Source organism: Pteronotus mesoamericanus, unplaced genomic scaffold (assembly GCF_021234165.1).
Source record: "Pteronotus mesoamericanus isolate MK-2021 breed Mesoamerican mustached bat unplaced genomic scaffold, CSHL_Meso_final scaffold_54, whole genome shotgun sequence".
In the NCBI taxonomy this organism is placed as follows: Eukaryota; Metazoa; Chordata; class Mammalia; order Chiroptera; family Mormoopidae; genus Pteronotus; species Pteronotus mesoamericanus.
Genome location: NW_026555321.1, coordinates 19546718 through 19571252, shown reverse-complemented (window position 1 = coordinate 19571252; position 24535 = coordinate 19546718). Strand labels below are relative to the sequence as shown.

Sequence of the window (24535 nt, the reverse complement as noted above, 5' to 3'; positions counted from 1 at the left end):
TCTCTCCCTAACTAGAAGTAGTATCCCTATTTTTGGAATTCTTACTCTCTTGCTGTATCGTTACTTAGGTTGTCTTAGTTCTCCTCTGAAACCTAAGTTTTTGGTAACAGGATCAGCCCCAACACATCACTGTGAACTAACACCACTCTTCTACGATGTATGCTAACATTGATGAAATCATAATGTATGAGTAATAAACGAGTGCTTGATTGCTGAGTCTCTTTCTTAATTAGGTAAACCTGATTACTGGAACTTTTTAGTCTAGGTATTAGTAGTATACAGAATATCCTTTGCTAAGAGTTTACTACAAAGAATGATTAATAACATTGTTTTAGGGATTTATTTATATTACAAAGCCTTTCCCCACTCTCTTCCATCACCACACACCTCCCCACTGAATGGGTCTGGCATGGTAACAGACAGATAGCAGGCTCTCTGTAAGTTGCCACTAATTCTGAATCTGCTGTATCCTTTCAAGTTTTAAAGAACTTACAGAAACTATTAAGTTTCTCTAGTGCATAAACAGAAGGGATAGTGGCAAACAAATATTGTGCATTCACATCAAAATGATCCAAGTGGTTTATGATCTAAAATATCCCTCCTCATCTCCAAAAGTAGTGGTTTCAATGTGCCAGTGACCACAGATAAAACACTATGTTGAAAACACTGTAATTATTACGAGAAGGTGAAAAGCACAAGAGTGCAAGGTTAAGTGCCTGTCAGTCATCCCGATACTTAACTGCTTCGGGCTTGGAGAGCTTAAGCAAATGAAGTTTCTAAGGGATTCAGAAGCCCTGTTGCTTTCTCTGGTCTGTATTAGTGACATTGTTTAGTAGAGATGAAATAGTTATTTCCAAAGATCAATGGAAGAATTGAGGGATAACAATTTTCAAAAAGCCAAACTGATCAAACGTATCAACACCACCAAAGGAATCTTAATAGGCGGAGAGATTGTGAAGAATCTGTTTTTATTCTAATTACTTGTGACAATATTCAGTTTAGATCTACAAAACAGCCTTTTTATACACATAGTTCACCAAGGACTTGTGTCAATCTGCTGATGAGTTCTCTCTGGGAGTACAGCTAATTTCTCGAACTTCAAAGAACACTAAACTTTCTATGCTGCCATGGCTCTCCAAGTGTGGTCTGGACCCAGAATATCAGCATCACTTGAGGATTACTAGAAATACAACTTCTTGAGCATGCACTAGCTATGCATTGTCAAAGCCCTGTAAGCAGTTCTGACGCATGCGCAAGTGTGAGAACCACAGATCCAAAGGCTTTAAAGTGACCTTGATGCATAGAGGAGGCAAATAAGTTGAACTTGGAACTCAAAGGGCACCTTTTAATTCAGGATATGTTGAAGCTACGCAATGCTCACTTATTCATCCTCTCTACTCCCCAGTGATATAAAAAGGAAAATACACTGTCCCTGTTTTAAATAGAAGTAAAACTAAATCTGGTGTAGGGGATGGGGTCAAACCACTGCTCACAACATTTTCAAGGCTACAAAATACATGGGCTGATGCTGAATGTGAGCCAAGTCTAGCTCAGTTCACCGAGATCTCATTTTTAAGGGACAAGGTTTATATTCTGACACATTTACGTTTAAACTGTCCTTCGGATTCTGTTAACATTCTGACATATATTAACAAGCACAGCAATTAATTAGCTCTAACTATTATCACAGCTGGCCAATTTCCCCAAAATGGCATCACAGCAAAACAGAGCCTCGCTCCCTGGGCAACCTCATCCCCTGGAAGACTACGTGAGGAGGTTTCTTCATGGCTCCTGTGTAATAACAGAGAATTGCCTGGAGTCTGCAATGAGCGTCCTGAGTAAGTGCCACCCCAGACAGGTCTTTCGAAAGCTTGCCTCCCCCTCTTCTTCCCGCTCCCATCTTAGGGACAAAGATGTCACCTTCCCCTGTTTTCTAAATCAGGTTCCGCTCACCCTTCTGCTTTCTATCTTTTCAAATTCACTAACAGCTGTGGCCTGGTCCGTGTCCTTTCCTGTTCCCTTTGTTCCTGTGGGTTTATATCACTTATTCCCTTTCTGTCACTTTGTAGAGCTCCAGGCAGAGATAAATGTGTATTTTTATTCCATGTTTCTATGTTCGTTTTTATAAAATCATACAGTCCAGAAGGGAATTTAGATATCGTATCTCCAATCCTGTGTTAATTTTCTTTGCAATAGAATCCATCTTTTCCAAGACACAATCTTATATGTAGAAATCTAACTTATGAAACAGTTGAGTAAAACTATCTTGGTCGAAGCTGGTAAAGGAGCAGGGTCTGCTACTCATCACTCTTAAAGTTTTAAAAGATCCCTTAAATGCCTCTTCTGCAGCGGGTGCTTTCAGACCATGGAGAAGCAGAGATGAGCGGTGCAGACCTGGCTTCTATCCTCAGGCAGCTCAGTGGCCACCCCCCACCCCCGCTCCCGCTCCTAGCGGTCCCAAGGAACCCAGTTTGAAAACTACTGAGGTAATCTAACTGAGGTAATCTGAGGTCCAAGGGAAAGTGACTTGGCCAAAGGAAGGCCTGTCTATTCTTCCGGTCCATTCTTGGGAGTTAAATGTGCCTGCTAAGTGCTACTGACGTGCAGTTGAACAGATCACAGGGTGATGGTCCAGAGGAAAAATTAGGGAGCTGTGCTATAACTGAGGCTTTGTACACAGAGATGCAGAATAAGCTAGAAACAGGCTATCAAGTGCGCATAAAGCTCCTAACAAAACAGTTATAAATGCCTGCACACCTGAACATTCAATATTTATATCTGCCATTCCCTTCAAAGAGATGGCTTTTGGTCATAAAATTAAAAAACTGAAAAATGACAATTTATCATCAAGTGCCAGGCATTATCATGGTTGGCTTTTGGGATTTAAAAAAGAAGAAACCAAGAAATAAAGGTTTCTTCTTGGAGCACGCAGCAATCTCAAGTATGGAGACTGACAATGCTAAAGAAATTTCAGCTTGATTTCTCAGACCAAATCTCTTCCAATAACTAACTGACCTTCAGCGTGATGGTCCTTTCAGCTGGCCCAAATGCAATCTGTTTCTACAGGGGGAACAAGGTAGACAGATATCTCTTCAAGTAAACCTGTGAAACCAGGTAGTAAGCACTGGTAGGCCACCATTTTATCGCAATAAGTCACTGAATTTCAATTATTTCATTCTTGGAGACTGACATATATTGTTGGACACTAACAACAATAATAAACAATTCTTCTTTGAGACCCCTGGGCCCATGGGCCAGACACTCAGACTTGGTTGGCCTCCGTTTCCTCATCTATAAAATAAGGTTGGACCGAAATATCTGGAAGATTCTTTCTAAACTTTCTCTTCCTTGGATGGCCCACTAGAATCAGCAGGTATCACTCTGTTTGGCATGAAGAAGCTTACCTGGAGAGGTGCGACCCAGAGCATTCTCCAAGCACCTGACCAGTGCTTCGATATCACTGCCCTGTCAAAACAGGAGAGAGTTACTTCCCTGGGTAGTAGAAGGATATTTAATGACATGAAAAATGTTTTTGCCACACTGAGGCAAAATAAAAGACTCAAAAAATCTGGCTGCAAAATTATTTTAGAATATGATCCCATTTAACAAAAAAAGAAAAACATGTTTCTCTGTCTCTCTCTCTCTCTGTCTCTCCTTTCTGATGGGAAATACAGACACTAAAATGTTAACAGTGGTTTTGACTACAACATAGGATCATGGGTGATCCTTATTTTATCCTTTGTGTGCTAATGCCATTTCTAAATTTTAATAATAAACAAATATTACTCACTTAATTTATAAAATGATAAATGCTATTAGAATTTAAAAATCATTTTATGCAATCTACAATGTACTCAATATAGCAGAAATCAAATGAATATTTTTTTCCTGAAGAATGTCTCTACCAGATCTTCTTTAATAATGTATGGTCTTCAGGAAGTCATAAGTCTAAGAATTACAGGCCTTATTTACATTAATGCTCAGTAAGAGTCAGATACCCCCATGAGGTTAGGGAGGAATCCCAGAACTGTATCTGATAATAAACATTATCTTTAATACAAAGTGAGTATCTGTCCTCTACCCAGGAGACTAGAAATATTCAAAACAGCATCCTAATGATCTGGGGAAATAGAACCTCTTAATTACTGTCAGGCTTGTGGTTAACCTGAGAGAAATTAATAATTTATGGCTTACCTGCTTCATTTCAAAGCAAGTAACACATTTTATATTGCAGTAGTTTTGAATTTTAGAAAAAAACGTACCATAGTATAATAAACTACTTGAAGCATTACATAAATGTGTTGACTTTCATTTATAACATCTGGTGTGGGTTGGACAGCTGCTGTTTATTCATGTGGTACAATCCAGCATCATTTCATGTTTCGAATGTGCAAACAAGGCAATGACGACGAATGTATGCCTAGCGAATGCTGGTCAGTGAGGTCAAAAGCACTCATTGAAGACCGTGGTGCTCAGCCCAGGAATAGGGGGCAGGTCCCAGGCACAGAAATAGAAGAAGAAAAATATCAAAAGGTAGAGTCCCTTTCCCCACCTGTTGAGTTGGCCCTCAAACTTGCTTTGGGCCACAGAATGCCACATAGGTGGTGCTGTGTGAACTCTATAACTAGACCTTAAAGGGACCACATAGCTTCCATTTCTACTCTGTTGGAAACAACAGCTACATAGAGAAGTCCAGCCTATCCTGTCGGAGAGATCGCATGGTGAGAGGCCCTGGAGCACGCAAGGCCCCAGCCAAGAGCCAGCACCAACTGTCAGACGTGTAACTGAGGCCATCTTAGACCCCAGGCCAAGCTCTCAGCTAAGTGCAGCTACACAAATGACTTTAAACAATATTACATGGAGCAGAAGAATTGTCTCGTGAATCCAGACAATTCATAGGATTCTGAGAAACAGTAAATCATTGTTTTAAGCCACTGAGTTTGAGGGTGTTTCATTACACAGTGAAAGATAACTGAGACACTAAACAAATTGAGGTCACTGACCAACTTTTTTCCATTTTTATGTCCCAGCACCTAGCAGCTCCTGGCCCATGACAAATGCTACATCTGCATCGCTCTCTTCCAGCTTCTGTGATTTGCAAGGAAGTAAAATCAGCCTACCTATGCAGTGGGCCCTCCCCTACTCGAAGTACATCATTACTTGGAAAGTGGAGGAAAAACATCCTACTTGTTAATTCTGCAGCCTTGGTCAAGTCTGTTAATCTCTCCAAGCTTCAGCTTCCCTAAATGTAAAGTGAGGAGAATAATGGCCTCTTCCTCACACAGGGCTCTTATGAGAAGCAATTGAAATAAAAATCCTTCAGTACAGTGTATGGTTGTTGGTAACACCCAATGAACGGAATAAGAAAGCTGGACAGGATAGGATGAGATGGGATGGGAAAGGGACAGGGACGTAGAGGATTTAAAAGTTTCTGTCACTGTGCCTGCCACTGAGCATGGAGATGCTCAATAAGCATTTGAATTGCGTCAATGCAAGGGAAACGGAGACAGGGCTGTAGTAGCGCGGGATAGCTGGACACATTGGTTATGTCTTCCTAACCCAGAGGCTAGGATGCACTGTACTGGGGTGTGTGCGGGCAGAAATAATCTTAATAATATAGAATAAATGATTGACTGAATGAACATTAACTTTTATTAAGGTCTTAATATGTACCATGTCAACTCTGTATTTATTTATTTAAACTCTACCAGGTGTGCTATTTTTCTCCCCACTTAACTGAAGCACAAAGAGGTTCCATAATATAATTAAGGTGATAAACTAGTAAAACAAGGCAGCGTGTCTCCAGCGCCTGAACTCTTCTGAGCCACTACACGGCCCCTCCATATGGTAGAAGGCAGGGCTCGTAACCCAGAGGAGCTCATAGTGTGGGGAGGAGACCTGGGAACAATTCCTTGATATATATGAAATACAGTGCAGCCTGGAGACAAAACACAGCTAAAGAGGGGTTGGGTGGGGAAGGGTGGGTTCTTCATCTGCAGCTTCCAAATGCAGATTCTAAAGAAGAGCTTAATTAGAACATTGATTCTCAGTTCTCTGTATAAATATGGCCTCCACATGAGGGTGTGCATTCTCATGGTGAAGGAAGCAGGTATAGTCCCAGGCCATGTGCACACTTGGGACCTCTGCTAACTTCCCTTCCTGCCCCTGAAGACTGTGACCCATAGGCCATGGACACTGACTGACTGAGCTGGACTTACATGCTCAACAAGGGACAAGTCATTTTCTCCACTAGGCTGCAGATCAGAGTACGCAGACCAGAACTGACTACTACACCCATTCGAAACTTAAAAAAATTGTGAAATAATTTCAAATTTACAGAAAATCCCCATATACCTTTCACCCTGATATTACTATTATATACCATTTTATGTTATTCCTCCATCTGTCTACCCACGTCAAGCTTTCTCAACCTCATCTCTATTGACACTTTGGGCTAGATAATTCTGGTTATACATTGTAGGATGTTTAGCGGTATTCCTGGCCTCAACCCACTAGATGCTAGTGAGACACCCCTATCATCCCTTCCTTCAGCCCTGAGATATGAAAACTAAAACATCACCAGACACTGCCAAATGTCATATAAAAGGCAAAATCTCCCCAGGTTGAGATCCATTGACTACATATGTCTCTATTTCTACATACATACTTTTTTCTGTTGGTTAAGTCTGGAACAATTGGAGGATCAAAATAAATGATATTAATAAATTATATGCCATAGAAAAAAATAAGATGCCAACCGTACCTGTAAACATTAAAAAGAAATTTTTTCTATTTTGACAAAGGGACAACTTATATGATTTTTTTACACTAACTCACAATTTAGGAAAGTAGTTAGAGAGCTTATTTACTGTGTTACCACTTAATTTAGCAACCAGTTCATTCCTAGTGTTCTAGAAATTATCATTTAATTGAATATATATGACCCCAATACAAATATCCCCCCGCCCCATGAGAAAAGGAAGAAAAACAGACACAAATCTCACACCTTTCTAAAGATGTTTTCTGGTGTTTTGCACCATGTTTGCACTTGAACAAGAAGTTCAGCAATAGAAAACATCTTTCAGGAGTACATGATGACTCATGAAACGTGGGGCTTTTGTGCTATCGATTGGAACTTTTGCATTTCCTCATTGTTTTACAAATCTAAATTGATATCTTCTGGAGCTAAGTGGCCTGCGAGAACCACCACGCCTTACTAGATGCCCAGTTATGGTGCCACCCGTCATTTCAGCCAAGTGCCAGGAAGCAGATTTTCGAATGCTGTGAAAATAACCGAATGGCTCCTTTGCTGCTGAAAGTGTTCTTCAAGTCTCCCTTCCCCCTAACCGCCTACCCCTCTACAACAGGAACACGCTTCAGCGGCAGGGGGAACATCTTCTAAGAAAAACCATCCCACAGATTCGAGCTCAGTCAAGCACTCATATTTTTTCAGAAACAGATGCAGTTAATTGGCTAATGAATTAGAAATTGCTTCTAAAGGGAAAGGGTAGCCGTTTTTAAAAGACCCAGTTGGATCTGTGATGTGCATGATAATTAGCAATGCCTGTCTAGCAGCCACAGAGAAAGCTATGATATCTGTGGCAACCTCTCCTCTTAAACATGTTTGTATGTATATTTTAAAATAATATGCTCTCAAGCAATCCATATTTATTTTTTAACCTGGAACATATATAAAATTTAAAAAAAAAGAAATATCACCAGAATTCCATCACTATTAACATATATACATAAAAATATGAGGTCTGTCTGGTGAAAGCCCAGCCATTGTTAATATGAGAACAGTTTGCATGACATTGATGTAAGCTGGCAGCCAGGGAGAGTAGACTGGAATGCACATGTATGAACAATGACAACTTTGCTGTACTAGTCAGTGGGGGCGGTAGACACATTTGACTGTGTATGAGTACTGTGTGGCCATCACATTCAAAATGACTGATTAAGTAGGGCAACAAATCTGCATCAAATTTTGTGTTAAGCTTGAACATTCCCCCACAGAAACTATTTGAATGATTCAGAAGGCTGCAGCTGTGGGCAGCTGGTGATTCGCAGCTTCATCACAACACCTGTGTGAGGTCCCAAGGCACCTATTTTGGAAGGGACTGAGGTGTCATTGTCCTATGTACAGTTTTTCTTGTATCTTGTATCTTCTTCAATAAATGCCTCTATTTTTCATATTACATGGCTGGATACCTTCTGGACAGACCTTGTATATACACCTATTTAGTCATTCTTTTCTACATAGATCTTTAGATAATTGAGATTATACTATATATTTACGGCATATGTAGAATACACACATACAGTTTTGTTTTGGACTTTCATCCCATGCTATTAAAAATTCTTCAGAAACATAATTTTAATGGTTGCAAAATATTACACAGTAAAGCCATATCGTACTTATTTACCCATGCTCCTATCATTGGACATCTAGGTGGCTTCCATTTTTGTTGTGTTAATATTGCAATGACTATGTTTGCACAGACATTTTTGCCCCATGTCTATGACTGCTTCTTTCGGTTAGTCATTCAAAAATGGAACTACTGAGTCAGAGTATGAACATTTGGAAACCATCATCCTTCTTTGTTCTTGCCCTTTTCTTTTCACATTCCCCACATCCCAAGCAGTGCATTTTCTCCACAAGGAGCTGCAATTCCTCTATATTTTTTTCATCCTCCTCTCTATTAAAACCTGCTTTCTCTCAAGAAAAGATATGATAGCTTCATTAAAGCCAAGGTGATTGATAAGGCTCATGCATTATCTCAGGATATTTTTGTTTCAACAAGGCATATATTCTTACATCAGAGGAATTAATTTTTAACAACAGAAGTTTAGGCAGCATGTCAAAGGAGGAAGTCAGGTGGTATCTTGAAAGTGCTGTAAAAATCGCATGGCATAGAATCTCATTTAGTTACCAACCACTTCTCTCTAATTAAATAATCCAGGTTATCTCCTCACCTTAGAGCTAGTCGTGGTGAAAGATTTAGTATGCGCTCTTACACGCAAGTGCCACTTCACTTCAATATCCAGTTGCATTCCATTCAGGAGACTTTTATTAAATATCTCTTATGTTCCAGGTGTATACAGAGACAGGGGAGCCAGGTGCAGCCTTAGCCCACCATTTTGGGACAGATACTCCGTTTGTAGAGATGGGAGGGAGCACAGGAACAGAGGCTGGGAGGGATGATTATGTGCTCCTATGGTATTCCTGCCTATACTCTTAGTGATTCACTGTTCTTTGATCAGTAAATTTCCCCCAAATTTCCCTTGCAATATATGTTCTTAACCATCAGGTGGCTGGTAGGATTACAGAAGCCAAGTTGAGAAACCAGTACAAAGGTCCTTCTTTTCTATTAAAAGATAAAGAGCCACACATTAAAAGCAAACATAAACCCAATAGCTACCCTAGCTCAAGCCACCACCGTCTCTTACTTGGACCACACAACAGCCTCTGCTTCCATTGTGGCCTCGCTTTAATCCATATCCATTACAACGGTCACTGCTACTGTGTTGCTGTGAATAGAATAAACTCCAGATCCCCCCCACCCCACACATGGAATAAAATCCTATCATGACTTGCCACGCTCTGCATGATCTGGCTCTTGTTGATCTTTCCAGCCTTATCTCGTTCCACTTTCTCTCCTACGCACTATGCAATAGCCACATTGACCTTTCTTCTTCACACACACAGAGACCTTACCCTCCTTGGGGCCTTCTCATTGGCTGAGAAGGCTCTTGTCTCACAGACTGTGATTCTCATCTTTCAGAGTTCAACTTTCCGTCTTGCTCAGAGGTTTCTGAGCGTCTCTCTAAATTCGGTTTCCTCCACCACTTTGGTCAACCCCATCACAGTGCTTGTTTGTTTCTTTTGATGCACTTCCCAAAAGATACATTAATATTTGGTTTGTTATGATTTGCTCCAAGGACAAGGCCCATGCCTACTGAGCCATTATTAGCTCAGAGCTGGGCATACATAAGAATGAAACAAACAGTATCTTTGCTATCAATAACTCTCACATTGGGTGGCAGCAGGGCTGCGTCAAATCCTGGGTTAATTTGAATATTAAAATTTAGTCAGAGAAAGACAAAAACAATATGATTTCATTACATATGGAATCTAAAAAACAAGCCAAAAAAAATCCAACAAACAAAACAGAAAAAGATCTCATAGATAAAACAAAATGAGAGTTGCCAGATGGGAGAACTGGGGGATGGGTGAAAAGGGTGAAGGGATTGAGAAGCACAAATTGACAGTTACAAAATAGTCAATGGGATGTAAGGTGCAGCATATATCCAACAATACTGTAATAACTGCACGGAGCCAGGTGGGTACTAAATCTATCAGGGGGACCACTTCTAAGGTATGCTGTACACCTGAAGCTGCTATAATATTGAATGCCAACTGTAATTGAAAAATAAAATAGTTAGCATGCTTTGATGAATTCTTACTCTCCTTTTAATTGCTGACCTGTGGAAGAAAGTCTAAAGAAGGCAATGAAAGCAGCCAACAGGAAAATCCTGCACGGAGCAATTTCTATCTCATGCCTGTGGTGGGGGGGGATTCTAGTCTTGCTTAACCTTCCTTGGAAGTGGAGCCCTTGGTCTGGTTTCTAGTCACAGATCAGCATTGGAGGTGAGGTTCTTCAAACATTTGTGCCTGACTGTTCTTAATGTTATAAAGCAGCCGATGACAGTCTGGAATGCAACTAGCTGTCCCCTTTCACTTAGTAGATACACAGTTCTCTTACCTGGTGATTCTCAAATTTCACTATGTGTAGGGATTATCCAGGGATCTGGTTTAAAGTGCAGATTCTTATTCAGCAAGTTGGGGTAGGGCTGATACTTTGCATTTAACAAGCTCTAAACAGCTACTGATGCCGCTGGTCCAAAAACAATTTGAAGAGCAAACTCTAACCAATATGAATGATATCAGGACTTAGTTCAATGGCAGACTTTTTAAAATAAGTCTGCCATGAGGAGTGTGCTAGAAAGGACTGCTTGCGCTAGAGAATTCTCATTTATTCAATTAGTGGGGATGCTACTTTAACCTGGAAGGAATTGTTACATGCACTTATTTTGTTAACTTACAATTTTGCAACTTTAGCACCATTGACACTTTGGACTGGGTGATTCTGTGTCAGGGGGAACTATCCTATGCATTGTAGGGTGTTTTACGAGCACCCCCAGCCCCTACCCACTGCTACTACTACACCCCCCGCCCCGCCCCCAGGCTGTGACACCACAGAGTCTCTAGACATTTCCAAACATCCTCTGGAGAGCAAAGTCCCTGCTGTGCTAACTTGGAGCCATGATATTTAGAGCCATGATATTTGTTGCATTCTTATAGATATCTGAGTCCATAGATTAACTGACTACATGTATTTCACAACTTTAAGTGAAGTTGCATTCATGAAAAAAAATAAAAATGGTTTCTAAGAAGGAGCATTTATGTATTAAGATCCAGACATTTTACCTTCCCTGCACGGCTATAAGAACATGGCACTCTTTGTTTGCTGAGCTTTACATTTAAAATAGTGGGATGTACAGGTCCACACATGTGTGGGGTGAGATGGGGTGTGTATGGGGGGGTATAACTGTATAATTTACATCAAAACCATAATAACATATATTTTATATTATACATAATATATTTAAACCAATAGCAAATCTTCCTTTACTCCTGTTTTCACTCTGAAATATTTGAGGGACTTACGTGTGTAAAGCATAGTACTAAATATGTTAGTGATGAATCAGAGATGACAAACTTTTTGTAAAAATCATATTTTTCATTGAAGTCTTCCAGGTCAGATACTATAACGCTGTGAATCTTACATACACTGGATATCAATTTAAATGTTAGCTGTAGTTAACACTTTTTTAATATTCTAAAACTTTTGTTTCGGCCATTAAAAATAAAACCTGTACAGCCAAAATTGCTAAGAACTTCTGCTTCCAAGTCAACTTTGTATTGATATAATTAGAGAGTTCTGACTGCTAGAAAACATGAAAATCTCCCAATCATAAAGAATTTAATGGTGTGGAAAAAGTAGTTTTTCAATACAGGAAGATGACTATGAGAATTGGGGTTTTTGGGGTTTTTTTTTGGAATCTGACACTCTGATAGACACAATGGACCAAATCCTCAAAAAGATTCTCAAAATAGAACACAGCAGTAAAAATGTAGTTTCAAGTTTTATACCAAACTAGAGATACGCAGCGTCTTACATTTTCATCTCTCGTCCTTAGAGGCAAGCCCACAACAGTGTCATTTGTGCATATTGCAAGCATTACTGCATTCCTTAAAAAATCCAAACTGTGAGTTAAAAGTTGACAAGATGCTATTTAAAAATATAAATCCAACAATTATATAACCATATTTCTACAGCAATATTCCTGCTAGAAAAAAAAAAAAACACCTCTCTTAGTATCTATATCACCCAGGACAGTTTCAGCTATAAGTAACCAAAAGCCTACATGAAATGGCTTAAACAAAGAGCTTTAGTGTGTTCCGTTTCAAGCATCCTCAGGGCCCCACGCTTTCCCAAGGAAGTATATCCTCACACTTTTTGGCCAGAATTGACTGCATCTTAAACCAATCCCTGACGAGTGGAATGCGATGGCCAGACCAGCTGGAACGAAACAGGACTTATCCAGACCACGAGGAGGGGGTGGCTGCTGGCACAAAGTGGGCGGCTCTGACAGAAGGGCCCAAGCGGGAGGGGCCCAGAGTAGTGGCTAAGCGCCTGGACTTCGGAGCGAGCCTGCCTGAGTTAAATCCAGCACTGCCACTTGCTGGTCATGTGTTCTGAGCAAATTACTTAACCTCTCTCTGCCTCCATTTCCCCATCTGTAAAACAGGTTATTGAGAGAAATCAGTGTTGGCATGTGTAAAATGGATAGATCCATGCCTGGCACGTATAGGGCTCGGCACAAATAATGCCCCCTTTTTATTACAAAATTGTAAGCATGTAATTCTGTAATATAACAATATCACACTTAAGCACACCATATGACATTTTAGGTGAAATGTTCAAATTAAAACTATAAATTATCATACCCATGTTATTACCCTACCAACCACATTCAAGCAGGCACTACCTCTGCCAGACCCTGTATTACCTGTCATGTGTGTCTGATAAACAAAATGCTCAAAAAATGTTCTTTGGGTCTACAACCAATATGCACAGCATCTTGGAATGAACTCATGTTAACTTTGTGCTGAAATCGTTGGAATGGATGTTTCAGTTGAAGAAATCTCCTTCTGAACAGGTCTCTCGTACTGTTGCTGACAGTCACCTACCAAGAGACCCCGGGCACGGTGTATAGTTCAAGTTGCCACTGGATTCCCGTGAAAGAAGGTGAAACAAGGAGAGAAGAAAGGCTCTGCCATTCCCCTGAGGGAACAGAGCAGAGAGAACCCACTTGCTGGGAAGACTAGTCCCAGGAGGTTTGGGTGTTCCAAGTCTAGGGACACTTTGCCTCCATATGGATGGAGACAGGGTTGTGGAGGAAGAAGCCAGAGAAGCGAGGCAGAGAGGCTAAGGGGGTGCGTTCCTCACTTCACTCCCCGACACGAATGTCTTTCACTTGTTAAATGAGAGAAAGAGAATTGTAAGTTGGCTAAAAACAAAATATTTGTTTAAGAGAAATTTCAAGCAACTCTGAAACTTGAAGAATTGGAGATACACTGATGAGAGAGTCTTCAGTTACAAAGTTAGGTGAATGAAAACAATTTATACAGCTCTCTTGGAAGCTGCATATATGGATAAAGAGGTCTAGAAGTTATATCTATAACATGTTAACTAGTATACAGTAACATACCCCTTGCGAAATGAGTTGAGAATGAATGAATAAATGAATGTAACTAGCTGCGGTAAGAACTTAGTTTGGGATGAGGGCTCAGTTTGGGCACCAATAGCCCCTTGATATTGTGCATCTATCTTCAGACATTCTCAGTAGCCTCCCAGGGGGCTCTGTTTCCTGCTCCTGCACTTTGAAGCAGTGAAAACTCAACCATCTGTCTATATGCAGCACCCTCAGCACTCTGCTGGCAGGTGGGCTGACTTCCAAATGCTGCATAGATATCAACTCAGACATAGATAGTTTCACAGCTACAGCGCTACAAAGTGTCTTATGTTTCTTTAAATTTATTTTCAGCTATAAGTAACCAAAAAAACTACATAAAATGGCTTAAACAAAGAGTTTTAATATGTTCCGTTTCAAGCATTCTCAGGGCCCCACGTTTTCCCAAGGAAGTATATCCTCACACTTTTTGGCCAGAATTGACTGCATGTTCATCTTAAACCAATTCCTGGCAAGTGGAATATGATGGCCAGACCAGCTGGAATGAAGCAGGACTTATCCAAACCACAGGGAGGGGGTGGCAAAGCAATTTATAGATTTAATGCAATCTCTATTAAAATACCAATGACATATTCCACAGATACAGAACAAACATTTCAAAAATTTATATGGAACCATAAATGACCCCAAATAGCTGCAGAAATTTTGAGAAAGAACAACAAAATAGGAAGGATCACAATACCTGACATCAAACTATATTACAAGGCCACTGTAATCAAAACAGTCTGGTATTGGCATAAGAACAGACACATTGATCAATGGAACAGAATCGAGAGCCCAGAAATAAACCCATGTCTCTATGGTCAATTAATATTCAACAAAGGGGGTGGAAGCATAAAATGGAGTAAAAATAGCCTCTTCAACAAATGGTGTTGGGAGATCTGGACAGCTACATGCAAAACAATGAAACCACCAACTTAACACCAAATACAAAAATAAACTGGAGATGGGTAAAAGACTTAAATATAAGTGGCAACACCATAAAAGTCCAGAGGAGAACATAGGTAGGAAACTCTCAGATATTCCACACAGCATTATTTTCACTGATATATCCCCTAGAGCAAAGGACATAAAGGAAAGAATCAACAAATGGAACTTCATCAAAATAAGAAGCTTGCGCACAGCTAAAGAAAACATCAGCAAAATGAAAAGGCAGCCAACAGTATGGGAAAATATATTTGCCAATGATACCTCAGAAAGGGGATCTCCAAAATAGATAAAGAACTCACATGACTCCACTCCAGGAAGACAAGCAATCCAATTAAAAAAATGGGCAAAGGACATGAACAGACACTTCTCCAAGGAGGACATACACAGGGCCCAGAGGCATATGAAAGGATGCTCAGCATCATTAGCCATCAGAGAAATGCAAATTAAAAACACAATGAGATACCAGTTCACACCGGTCAGAATGGACATCATAAATAAATCAACAAACAAGTACTGGCAAGGCAGTGAAGTAAAGGGAACCCTAGTACACTGTCGGTGGGAATGCAGACTGGTGCAGCCACTGTGGAAAACAGTTTGGAATTTCCTCACAAAGCTAAAAATGGACCTGCCTTTTGACCCAGCAATTCCGCTGCTGGGATTATACCCTGAGAATCTTTAAACACCAATTCAAAAGAACCTATGCACCCCAATGTTCATAGCAGCACAATTTACAATAGCCAAGTGCTGGAAGCAACCTAAATGTCTATCAGTAAATCAGTGGATAAAAAAAAAACTATGGTACATTTATGTAATGGAATACTACGCAGCAGAAAGAAAGGAGGTGCTCCTACCCTTTGCGACAGCATGGATGGAAATGGAGAGCATTATGCTAAGTAAAATAAGCCAGGTGGTGAAAGTCAAATACCATATAATCTCACCTATAAGTGGAATCTAATCAACAAAACAACAAGAAAGCAAAATATAACCAGAGACATTGAAATAAAGAACAAACTGACAGTAACCAGAGGGGAGGGAAAAGATGGATAATGGGGGAAAATAGGGGAAGGGTGGTCAAGGAACACGTATAAAGGACCCATGGACAAAGCCAAAATGGAGAAGGATTGAGGGTGGGAGGTGGGGGTGGGGCAGGGGAAAATGGTGGCAGAAAAATGGAAACACATGTATTTGAACAATAAAAAAATAAATTAATTAACTTCAAAAAAAAGGAAATAGCCTTCCTGCCACCACCCACAAGATAAAGAACATCTCTCTCACTCCTGAAAGTTCCCTGCGTCCCATCCCAGTCAACCCCCACCCCCTCCGTCATCGTAGATCCATTTTAAGACTTAAGTTCAGTTACCTTTCACTGGATTGGCTTTTCACTTAAAATGAAGCCCACCCTCCTCACATGACCTTCATGACGTGGCGACAGCGGGCCTGGCCTCTCCAGCCTCATCAATCTTCTTGCTCACTCTGCAATTTCTGGAGCTTGCCAAGCCCTTTCATGCCCAGGGCCTTCCCACAGACCCTTCCCCTCCCTGAAACGCTCCTTTCCCAAGGCCTTTTCCTTCTATGGAGGGGCTGGTCTTTTCCATTCTTCAGCTGAAAGCCCTCTTTTAGAAACTTGCCCTGACTCCCCTCTGCACCCCTTCCCCTCAGTGTTCACTTCCTCTATCATTTAACTTCTTCCTTTCCTAGCTGCTCTTACCTGTTTGCGTACTGGCCTATTGGCTACCCCTACTTCTAGTCTGTATGCTGCAGTCATTCATTCATTCATTTGACAATACATTATCTCCTGACCAAGGCGCTGGGAACACAGCAGTGAAAAGAAAACAGAATCTCTGTCCTACTAGCTTACATTCTAGCAAGGGGAGATAGACCATAAACGAAGAAGCCAATAAAGAGTGGTAAATCAGGTGGTGGTAAGGCCTATGGGACAAAATAAAGCAGGGAAATGGAAGAGAGAACTCTCAGGCCAGCAAGTGCTATTTTATATAAGGTAATCAGGGTCCTGCCCGGTAAGATGACATATAAACAGAGACTTGGAGGTACAGAGGGAAAAAGTCACTTGTGTATCTGAAGGGGAGGGTATTCCAGGTTTCTAACGGCAGAACATGCCTGGCGTGTCCCAGAAACCAGGGGCTAGTACGACTGGAGTGGGTGGGCAAGGCAGTTCTCACAGTGATGGAGGAGGGGGCTCTACCGTCAGCGATGATGGGGTGCTGGAAGGCTGCTGATCATACTTTGCCTTTTATTTTGAGGGAGATGAGGGGGTCACTGGGAGACCAGTGAGAAACCATTGCAATAATCCACTGAGGGGGTGACAGTGGCTCTGGCGGTAGGAGCAGGGCTCTAGGTAATGATCATATTCTAAACAGACCTTGAAAGGTCAAACAAATAGGTTTTACTTATGGACTTAATGTGTAATGTGAGAGAAAGGACGTAAGTCAAGGTCAAGTCAGGAGGAGCTGGTCCGGACCGGGGCAGGGGTCTGCTAGTTCACCGTGGGCATGTGAGTTCAGGTTGTCTACTGGAAGTCCCCACGACCCACTCCTGGGCAGGCTGGATGCATGAGTCCAGGCTTCTGAGGGACAGAGATGAAGAAGGAAAGACACACATTTGGGAGCTGACAGTCTGTGGATACTATTTAAGTCCATGAGGCTGTGTGAGATGTCCATGAAGGTGGGGCTGTGTCTGTTTTGTTCCCAGTGCCTGGAACCCTCGGATATGTGATGTATAAATGATCCAAGCAATAATCCCCCTACTTTTTTCTCTGCAACTTGCTTTATGAAGCTATTGTCCACTCTCTTTCAAACCACATCTACAAACGACCCTGAAAAAATGTCACTAAGTTATAGAAACCAAAACATCAAGGTGACCTATCTATTTTCTATACACTCAGGTGACCCTTTCACATCTCAGTTCGATCTCATTAGAAGCCAAGCCCTGCTTATCTGCATTCATAATTCATGGGAAGACAGAGGAGGCCGTTCTACACAAAGTCAGAGGACAGAGCTGATGGCACCTTCGTGGAGGCTGCCCCAAAATTGGGAAGCTGGCATCTTAACGCCTATCTCACTGCCGATGGTGGCCTTCTGCCAAGGAAAAAGGCCTTCAAGTGTGTGTGATGATGCGAACTGAGAGCCACATCTGTAAAACTCAAACTGTAAACAAGCCCCCTGCTCCGATAACATTAAACGCCTCTGTCACTGAATTAGGAATCACTGAAACGTGACTGTCAATATGTCCACATTTCACTGCTAATGCCTTGTTTACTCTGCATTATTAAAACCTTCTAACTGCAGCTGTCTCTTATTAATGCCCAAGTCTGCAGCAAGTCGGCGTCTGTGGGGCTGCTTTAGGGTTTCAAAGACAGTCACAGGTATCCAGTACAGAATACTGAAGACATTTAGCACTACAGTTTGGAAGCGTGAAGGATGAAAAGAAGAGAAAGCAGGCCTGGCAGGAGCAGCATCACGATGCCAACCCAAGAACAGGGCAATGGAGTTTTCAGGAGCTGGTGAGGCTGGTCCCCTACTTGCTGCAGTTTGTTCCTAGGGTTCCAGCAGAGCAGAGGGGAGCCTGCCTCCCGGCCACCCCTGCCTCCTGAGAGCTCACTTGCTCTTGATTAACTACTCATGGCTTTGCACGCCACATGGCCAACAGTCGAGGGAAGGTAGTCCTGCAATTTAAGGAAGGTTTATTGCAACGAACAGAGAAAGATTTCATGTTCCAAAAAGCAACCTCATGATACACACTTCTTTGTTGCAGATCACTATTTTTTGACTCCAGTCTAGCTTTATTCCTGTTTTAAACATAATTGGAAACCATCAGATCATGTTTCCATTTTCATACATTTTGAAACGTCCCTTAGGCCCCAAGCATCTTCTTTTCTTCTGCTTTACTAACTTCTATATTAATCCTATGCTTACCCCAAATGACTACTAGTTGATGCAGTATTTTCCAGGTTTGAATCCCAGCTTTATCAATGGACTGGCTGACCTAGGTTGAAATAGTTGTTCTCTCTCCTTCAGTTTCCCCATTTGTACATGGGATAGAAAATGTTAACCTCATACAGTGTTTGTCAGTAGAAAGTGGGATGATGTGTAAAGGGTTTAGCACTGCATGTAGCAGCTGCGAGGTAGCTCTATTTTATTAATGGTGACCATTGTTTTCTCTGGTATAATGTGACCCCATGTGCTTCCAGATTAGCAAGTTACATAGAAAAGACAGCACCTACAACAATGTCCTAGATGTGTCACACTCCTTTGCTCTTAGGCTGGACACCATGAAATAGTACTTACTTCCTTTTTCCAGGTGAATAAAATATTCAGAATATTAAATTAAATTTATCTGTGTTAATGAATCACAAAATAGTGGGATGGGACTTTTGTTTGCAAGGGCTGTTTAGGAGGATTTGCATATTTTTCATACACTCTTTCGTGCCCTGAATGGTCAGGGCACCTCAGGGATAGCTGGCAGGAGAGGTTTTGGTATGTGTAGGGGTTGGGGGAAGAAGGGTTGGTGTTGGAGAGAAAAGCCCCAAAAGTTCCATTCCAACTAGTTTTATCAGTTCTGTAAAAATCAGCATAAACCTCTCTACCACTCTCATCATTCCCCACCCCGCCCCACAAGCAGCAGAGCAGAGCACAGGGACGTCTCACAGTGCAGGCCATTGTCCCCTCAGGGCCCCATCTGCCTGCGGAGCTCTGCTCATCCACAGGGAGGGAGTGAAGGCTGGCGACCTCCCACCCTCCCCACTGAAAAGCCTGTGTGGACTCTACGCTCCAGCTCAGTCTTGCTTTGTCTTTATCAACGAGCATTTTCCCTCTTTTCCCTCCATGCTTTGGTAATGGGGCAAAAAATGTATGTGTTATCTTAAACTCAGTAGTGGTTTTAACTTAAAAGATTTAGGGACTATGACCTTCAACAGAGCCCACTGGGATATGTCCCAAGCAAGGTTTTCCTGGTGCCTGTCTGATCAGCAATGAGCTATGCTTTATCCTGGACAAGAAATGGTAGAGACAGACTGGGAAACAAGCATGACAAAATAAGGGACAGGGGTGGAAATCATCACATCAAAGTCATTCCTTTGAGAAACACATGTTGGATCTACAGAAGGCTCTCTGAACTGCTAGTATTAATTAACAGTCAGGCAAGATTGGCTTCTTCTTAGAATTGCCACCCTCTGAGGTCAATTCAAGACAAAAAGTGTTTCATCCCATATATGAAGTTAAGTTAATTAGGTCAGACCATGCAGGTAAATCAGCCCTACTATTTGGACTCAAAAGTCCTGGCACCTTCTATAAAAACACAGTAGAAGGAGAGAAATCTGCATCAAATAACAGATGTGCGAGGCAGACTCTTTTCTGTTTTAATTTTCATAACCCAATACTTTTCCTAGAAGTGGTATGAATTTTGGCCCCTGCATATCTCAGTAATTTTGATCCATAAAGCAGGTATCGCCAAAGGACTGATGATGCACTGGTCCTCAGGCTGGCTATTCCTTCCCACCCAGTGCGCTTTACTCAGTTGTTGTGCTAGGAGAAGGCAGCATACAGGAAAGGATAAAAGAAAATCAGACAGTCTAGCCCTTGGAGAAGTTTCTTCACTTCACTCAGCCTCAGTTTCCTCTTGTGCAAAGTTAGGATATTGCAATAGTCCCATCTTTAAACAGACCTGGACTTTGAAGTCAGTGCCCAATACCATAATCAATTACAGACAAATATCCTCCACTGCTGTTTCTTGTTGGAGCACCAAATGAAGTAGATGACTTACACTTAGGGACTGCATTGAATGAAAACCATGTGTCTTTACATCCCGTAAGTCTAGGGCAGTAATTCAACAGGAAGTCACAATCTGAGAGACACGCAGAAACTGAGATGCAGTGGGGCGCTCTGGGTTTATAGCTCCCAGCTCATTCTCACTCCGGGCATTCAGTTCTTGACTGAAATCCTTAACTCATGGTCGCCTCCTTTCTTCCACCCTCTCCTTCTTCCTCACTCTCAGCCTCCTTCCTGTTTGAATTCCAGCAGCTAATTAAATTCTCATTTGATGCTGCCCAATTAGAATACACACGCCAAAAGGTTGTTGCAAGAATTAATGAAATCATGCACCTGTGGCAGCCACGGAGGTGCTCCACTTACATGTCTCTTCAAGAGTTTGCCTTGTGCAAGTTGTGTAGTGAGCTGACCACCCAAAGCTGCTGTGTCTTCAGGATCCAATGCAGTTGCTCACGCCAAGGCCACACCCTTCCCAGGCCGTCCTGGCCAATGGGAGCGTGGTGGAAATATAAGAGCCAGGCCATTCTCACCAAGTGAGGACTCCTCTACTTTCTGTTGACCTAAGACTTTTTTCAGAACTGCACCCCAGTCAGAGGCTTTCATCTGATCCTCCTTCCTTGCCCTCAAAGATGTAAATTAGCAGCATGGTGAAGGGTCTCCCAGCCTACTTCACAGCTATTTCTCTTTTATTTCCAGTTCTCTCTTGTTATCTGCTTCCTAGAGGACCTGAACTGACACAGCCTATAAAGTAGTGGGCACAGAGTGAGGGTTCTGCCAACTGACAGTGACCAGAGGGGAGGGGGAGGGGGATAACGGGGAAAGAAGAGGAAAGGTTGTCAAGGAACATGTATAAAGGACCCAGGGACAAAGGCAGTGGTTGGGGGCAGATTGAATGTGGGAGGTGGGGGTGGGTGGGACGGGGAGAGTAATGGGGGAAAATGAGGCTGTAATTGAACAACAATAAAAAAGAGAAAAAAAGAATGAAGGTTCTGGAAATGTTGGCCATTATTGTTATAATAATTGTGATTTAATTAAACTAATGACTCCATTACCAGAAGACACTCTTAGAAGTACCTACTCTCCAAACAATCTGATTCAAGAGTCCTCAGTAGACCCTGAGGCCTTGCCCAGCCTGTCCGTTTCTCTGCCTTCGACGCCATTCCTAGCAGAAAAGGGGAGGGGGGGGAAGCATTCCTGCTTTTTCTAATACTTCGCTGTGCAGAAAGAATTTCGAAACCACTGGAGGATTTAGGCAAAACATTGAAAACATCAGGATTAGCAGGGAAAATGGGCGTCACAGCCCCTCATCTTAGCAAGAACAAACACCCGGGTCCTAACAGTCTTAAAACAAGCATCAATAAAAGCCACGATCATTAAACACAGCCTTTCCTGAGGGAGTTTTGTGTCAAGTCATTGTGGCCCAGCTAGTATGTCTGTTACTGATGCACACGGGACACTGATTAGATCCGGAGCGGGGAAAGGATGGTCAAAGCCGTAAGGGGAAGACGGAAGTGTCTGCGAAAACAGCCGTCAGTCTGCAGGCCTAAAACATGGCCATTGGAGCACAGGAAACGCTTTTCAGTGAGAGGTCCCATAACTACTGGTGAGAACCCTGTTATGATGACAGTCATAAACTCCATGAGATCTAAGTGGCTGGTTCCAATTCAGTGACCACGGACTTCATAGGAAAGGCTATCAACGATAATATAATGGCTGTGATAAAGGTGTTTTTGATGCTCTGCTTATTGCAGCAAAAAAGCAACTGACAATCCACAGCAATTAGGTACTTAATAAAACTGCTTTGGAGACTCTGCTGCTGAAAAGATTGTCATAGGTGGCACAAGGGACTTGGCAATCAATCCCAATGAAGCCCCTGGCTGTTTTTCTTCTTGGAAGTGCTTCTTCCATCAAAACAGAAAACTATGAGGCTTTGGGCCCACCCAAAGGAAAGGGAGTCAACTTCGATCCAAATACTCACATAAAAGCCGTGAGTGTGATGATCACCTAAGTAGACCCTCGCATGTGCAGGGTCAAGGCAAGACGGAGGCGAGGGGAGGAGAACCCCAGAGAGGGTTACAGGTTTCATTCAATTCACAAAGCCAACAGCGACTGGGTCTTAGCACAGTTTTGTAACTCAAATTAGTGTGTTGCTAATAAAATAACCTAACAAAAGAAAGGGTCAACCTCATCACAGCCCCACAGCCACCAACTTTGAGGAGGGAAGTTATATCTACATACTAGGAAAAACAAATGGGGTTGTAATTACCTGTCTCTAACACACATTACTCAGTTGTGATTTACATTCCAGGGAGATACACTGGTCTAGAAGAGCATTGTGTGAATGTGCCAGACCTGCACTAGAAAAGCATTGGCTTGTGAATGTGCCAGACCTGGGGCTGAGTATGGTTCTGATCCTTCCCTCTCTGTGTGGCCATGGGCAAGTCACTTCTCTCTCAGAAATTCAGTTTCCTCATTTGGAAAATAGGGATAAGAATAACTGCCCAAGAGGATTTTGTGAGACAAACTATCATCATGTATGCGAGAGATCTTAACATCTTGTCCCAACAGATTTATTTAAAATCAATCACAATCTATCACATCACATGTGACAGATGCACAGCTCAGAAAACAAAATTGCTGCCCTATATTTATCTCTGCTCCTAAGAGATAAGAAGAATGTGCTTTTCTTCTTCTTCTTTTTTTACTACAGTTGTAAAAATCTCACTTTAACATTAAAGAGTTTTGGCAGTATCATAAAAATACCATAAGATGGCTGGGTAACTTCATCATTATAACAGTAAATATCTGATGATTAATTTCATTATTAAATTTGGGACACTATGCTAACTACATTACATTACTTCATTTAATCCTCAAAACTACTCTATGAAGTAGGAACCACTATTCTCCCATTCTACAGATTAGAGCGCCGAGGAACAGTGAAGTTTAGTGACTTGAATAAATGACGAAGGCTAGACTCATATGGGCCTTTTGATTCCCAGCCCTGTGTTCTAACAAGTATGCCAAAAATGGGACTTCTGAAATGACCAGCAGAGGTCTATTTCTTGACCTGGGTGGTGTTTGCATATATTATTTTCATGTGGTTTTCTGAGCCAGTTTCATTTTATTAAAAAACATTTTTAAGTAACAATATTAGGAGTAAAATTTTACTACATGATGCTCTGAGCAAAAACTGAGTATATATTTTGCATATCATCTGTTTGCAACCACAGGCACCGAATGATGGTTCTGTACTATTATAATGACATTAGCCTCTGTTGTTTTGGACAGTGACACAGAAGCAAATGGAAATTGTATTTTAATTTGTGGTAGGAGGTGTAGAGTCCATTGGAAAAAGTGCAGAAATGGTATAAGGAAAGTGTTTTTATTTTGGCAATCTGAATAGCCATCAGCAGACTCTATTTTTCTCATTTATTTGTTTCTCTCCTCATGTATTTGTCTCAATCTCTCTCATCCTTTCTTTCTCTTTCTCTTCCTTCTCCCCATCCTCCGCTTAGTACAATTTCCATGTCATATTAGTTCCCTTCTTCCTGCCTCTCCCTCCTTTTCTTATATAGAACCCAGGAACATTTCTTATTTGTTTTATTTATTCAATATTATGATATATTATTTAGTCTTCATTAAATGGTTGAATGGATTATATACAACCTTCTCTCCACTCCTCCTGAATCCTCCTGAATTAAGCTTCCATTAAACACAGGTGATCCTTGACTGACTTTTATTTTGCCAGTTTAATGGTTTCTAGTTAATTAAATGTGTCTGGTACCTGATGGAAGTTTAGGACTGGACAGGTTAGTAGATCATGGCCTGAGAAGAAAATAAAGTGTCTGAGCATGAACTGTCCATGGTCACCTGCTTTCTCCTCACATACCTCTTGCTCTTCCCCTCTCCTGCAGACACACAACAGAGAAATCACATGC

At 41.6% G+C, this 24535-nt stretch overlaps 1 protein-coding gene across 1 annotated transcript in view; it reads right to left on the bottom strand.

Annotated features, from left to right (window-relative positions):
- Positions 1 to 24535, bottom strand: part of NEK11 (NIMA related kinase 11) — a 220042-nt gene that overhangs the window by 50868 nt on the left and 144639 nt on the right. The window contains exon 14 of the mRNA XM_054595611.1: positions 3405 to 3465. Coding sequence (XP_054451586.1) covers positions 3405 to 3465 — 61 coding nt within the window. The remainder of the gene's footprint in view (positions 1 to 3404; positions 3466 to 24535) is intronic.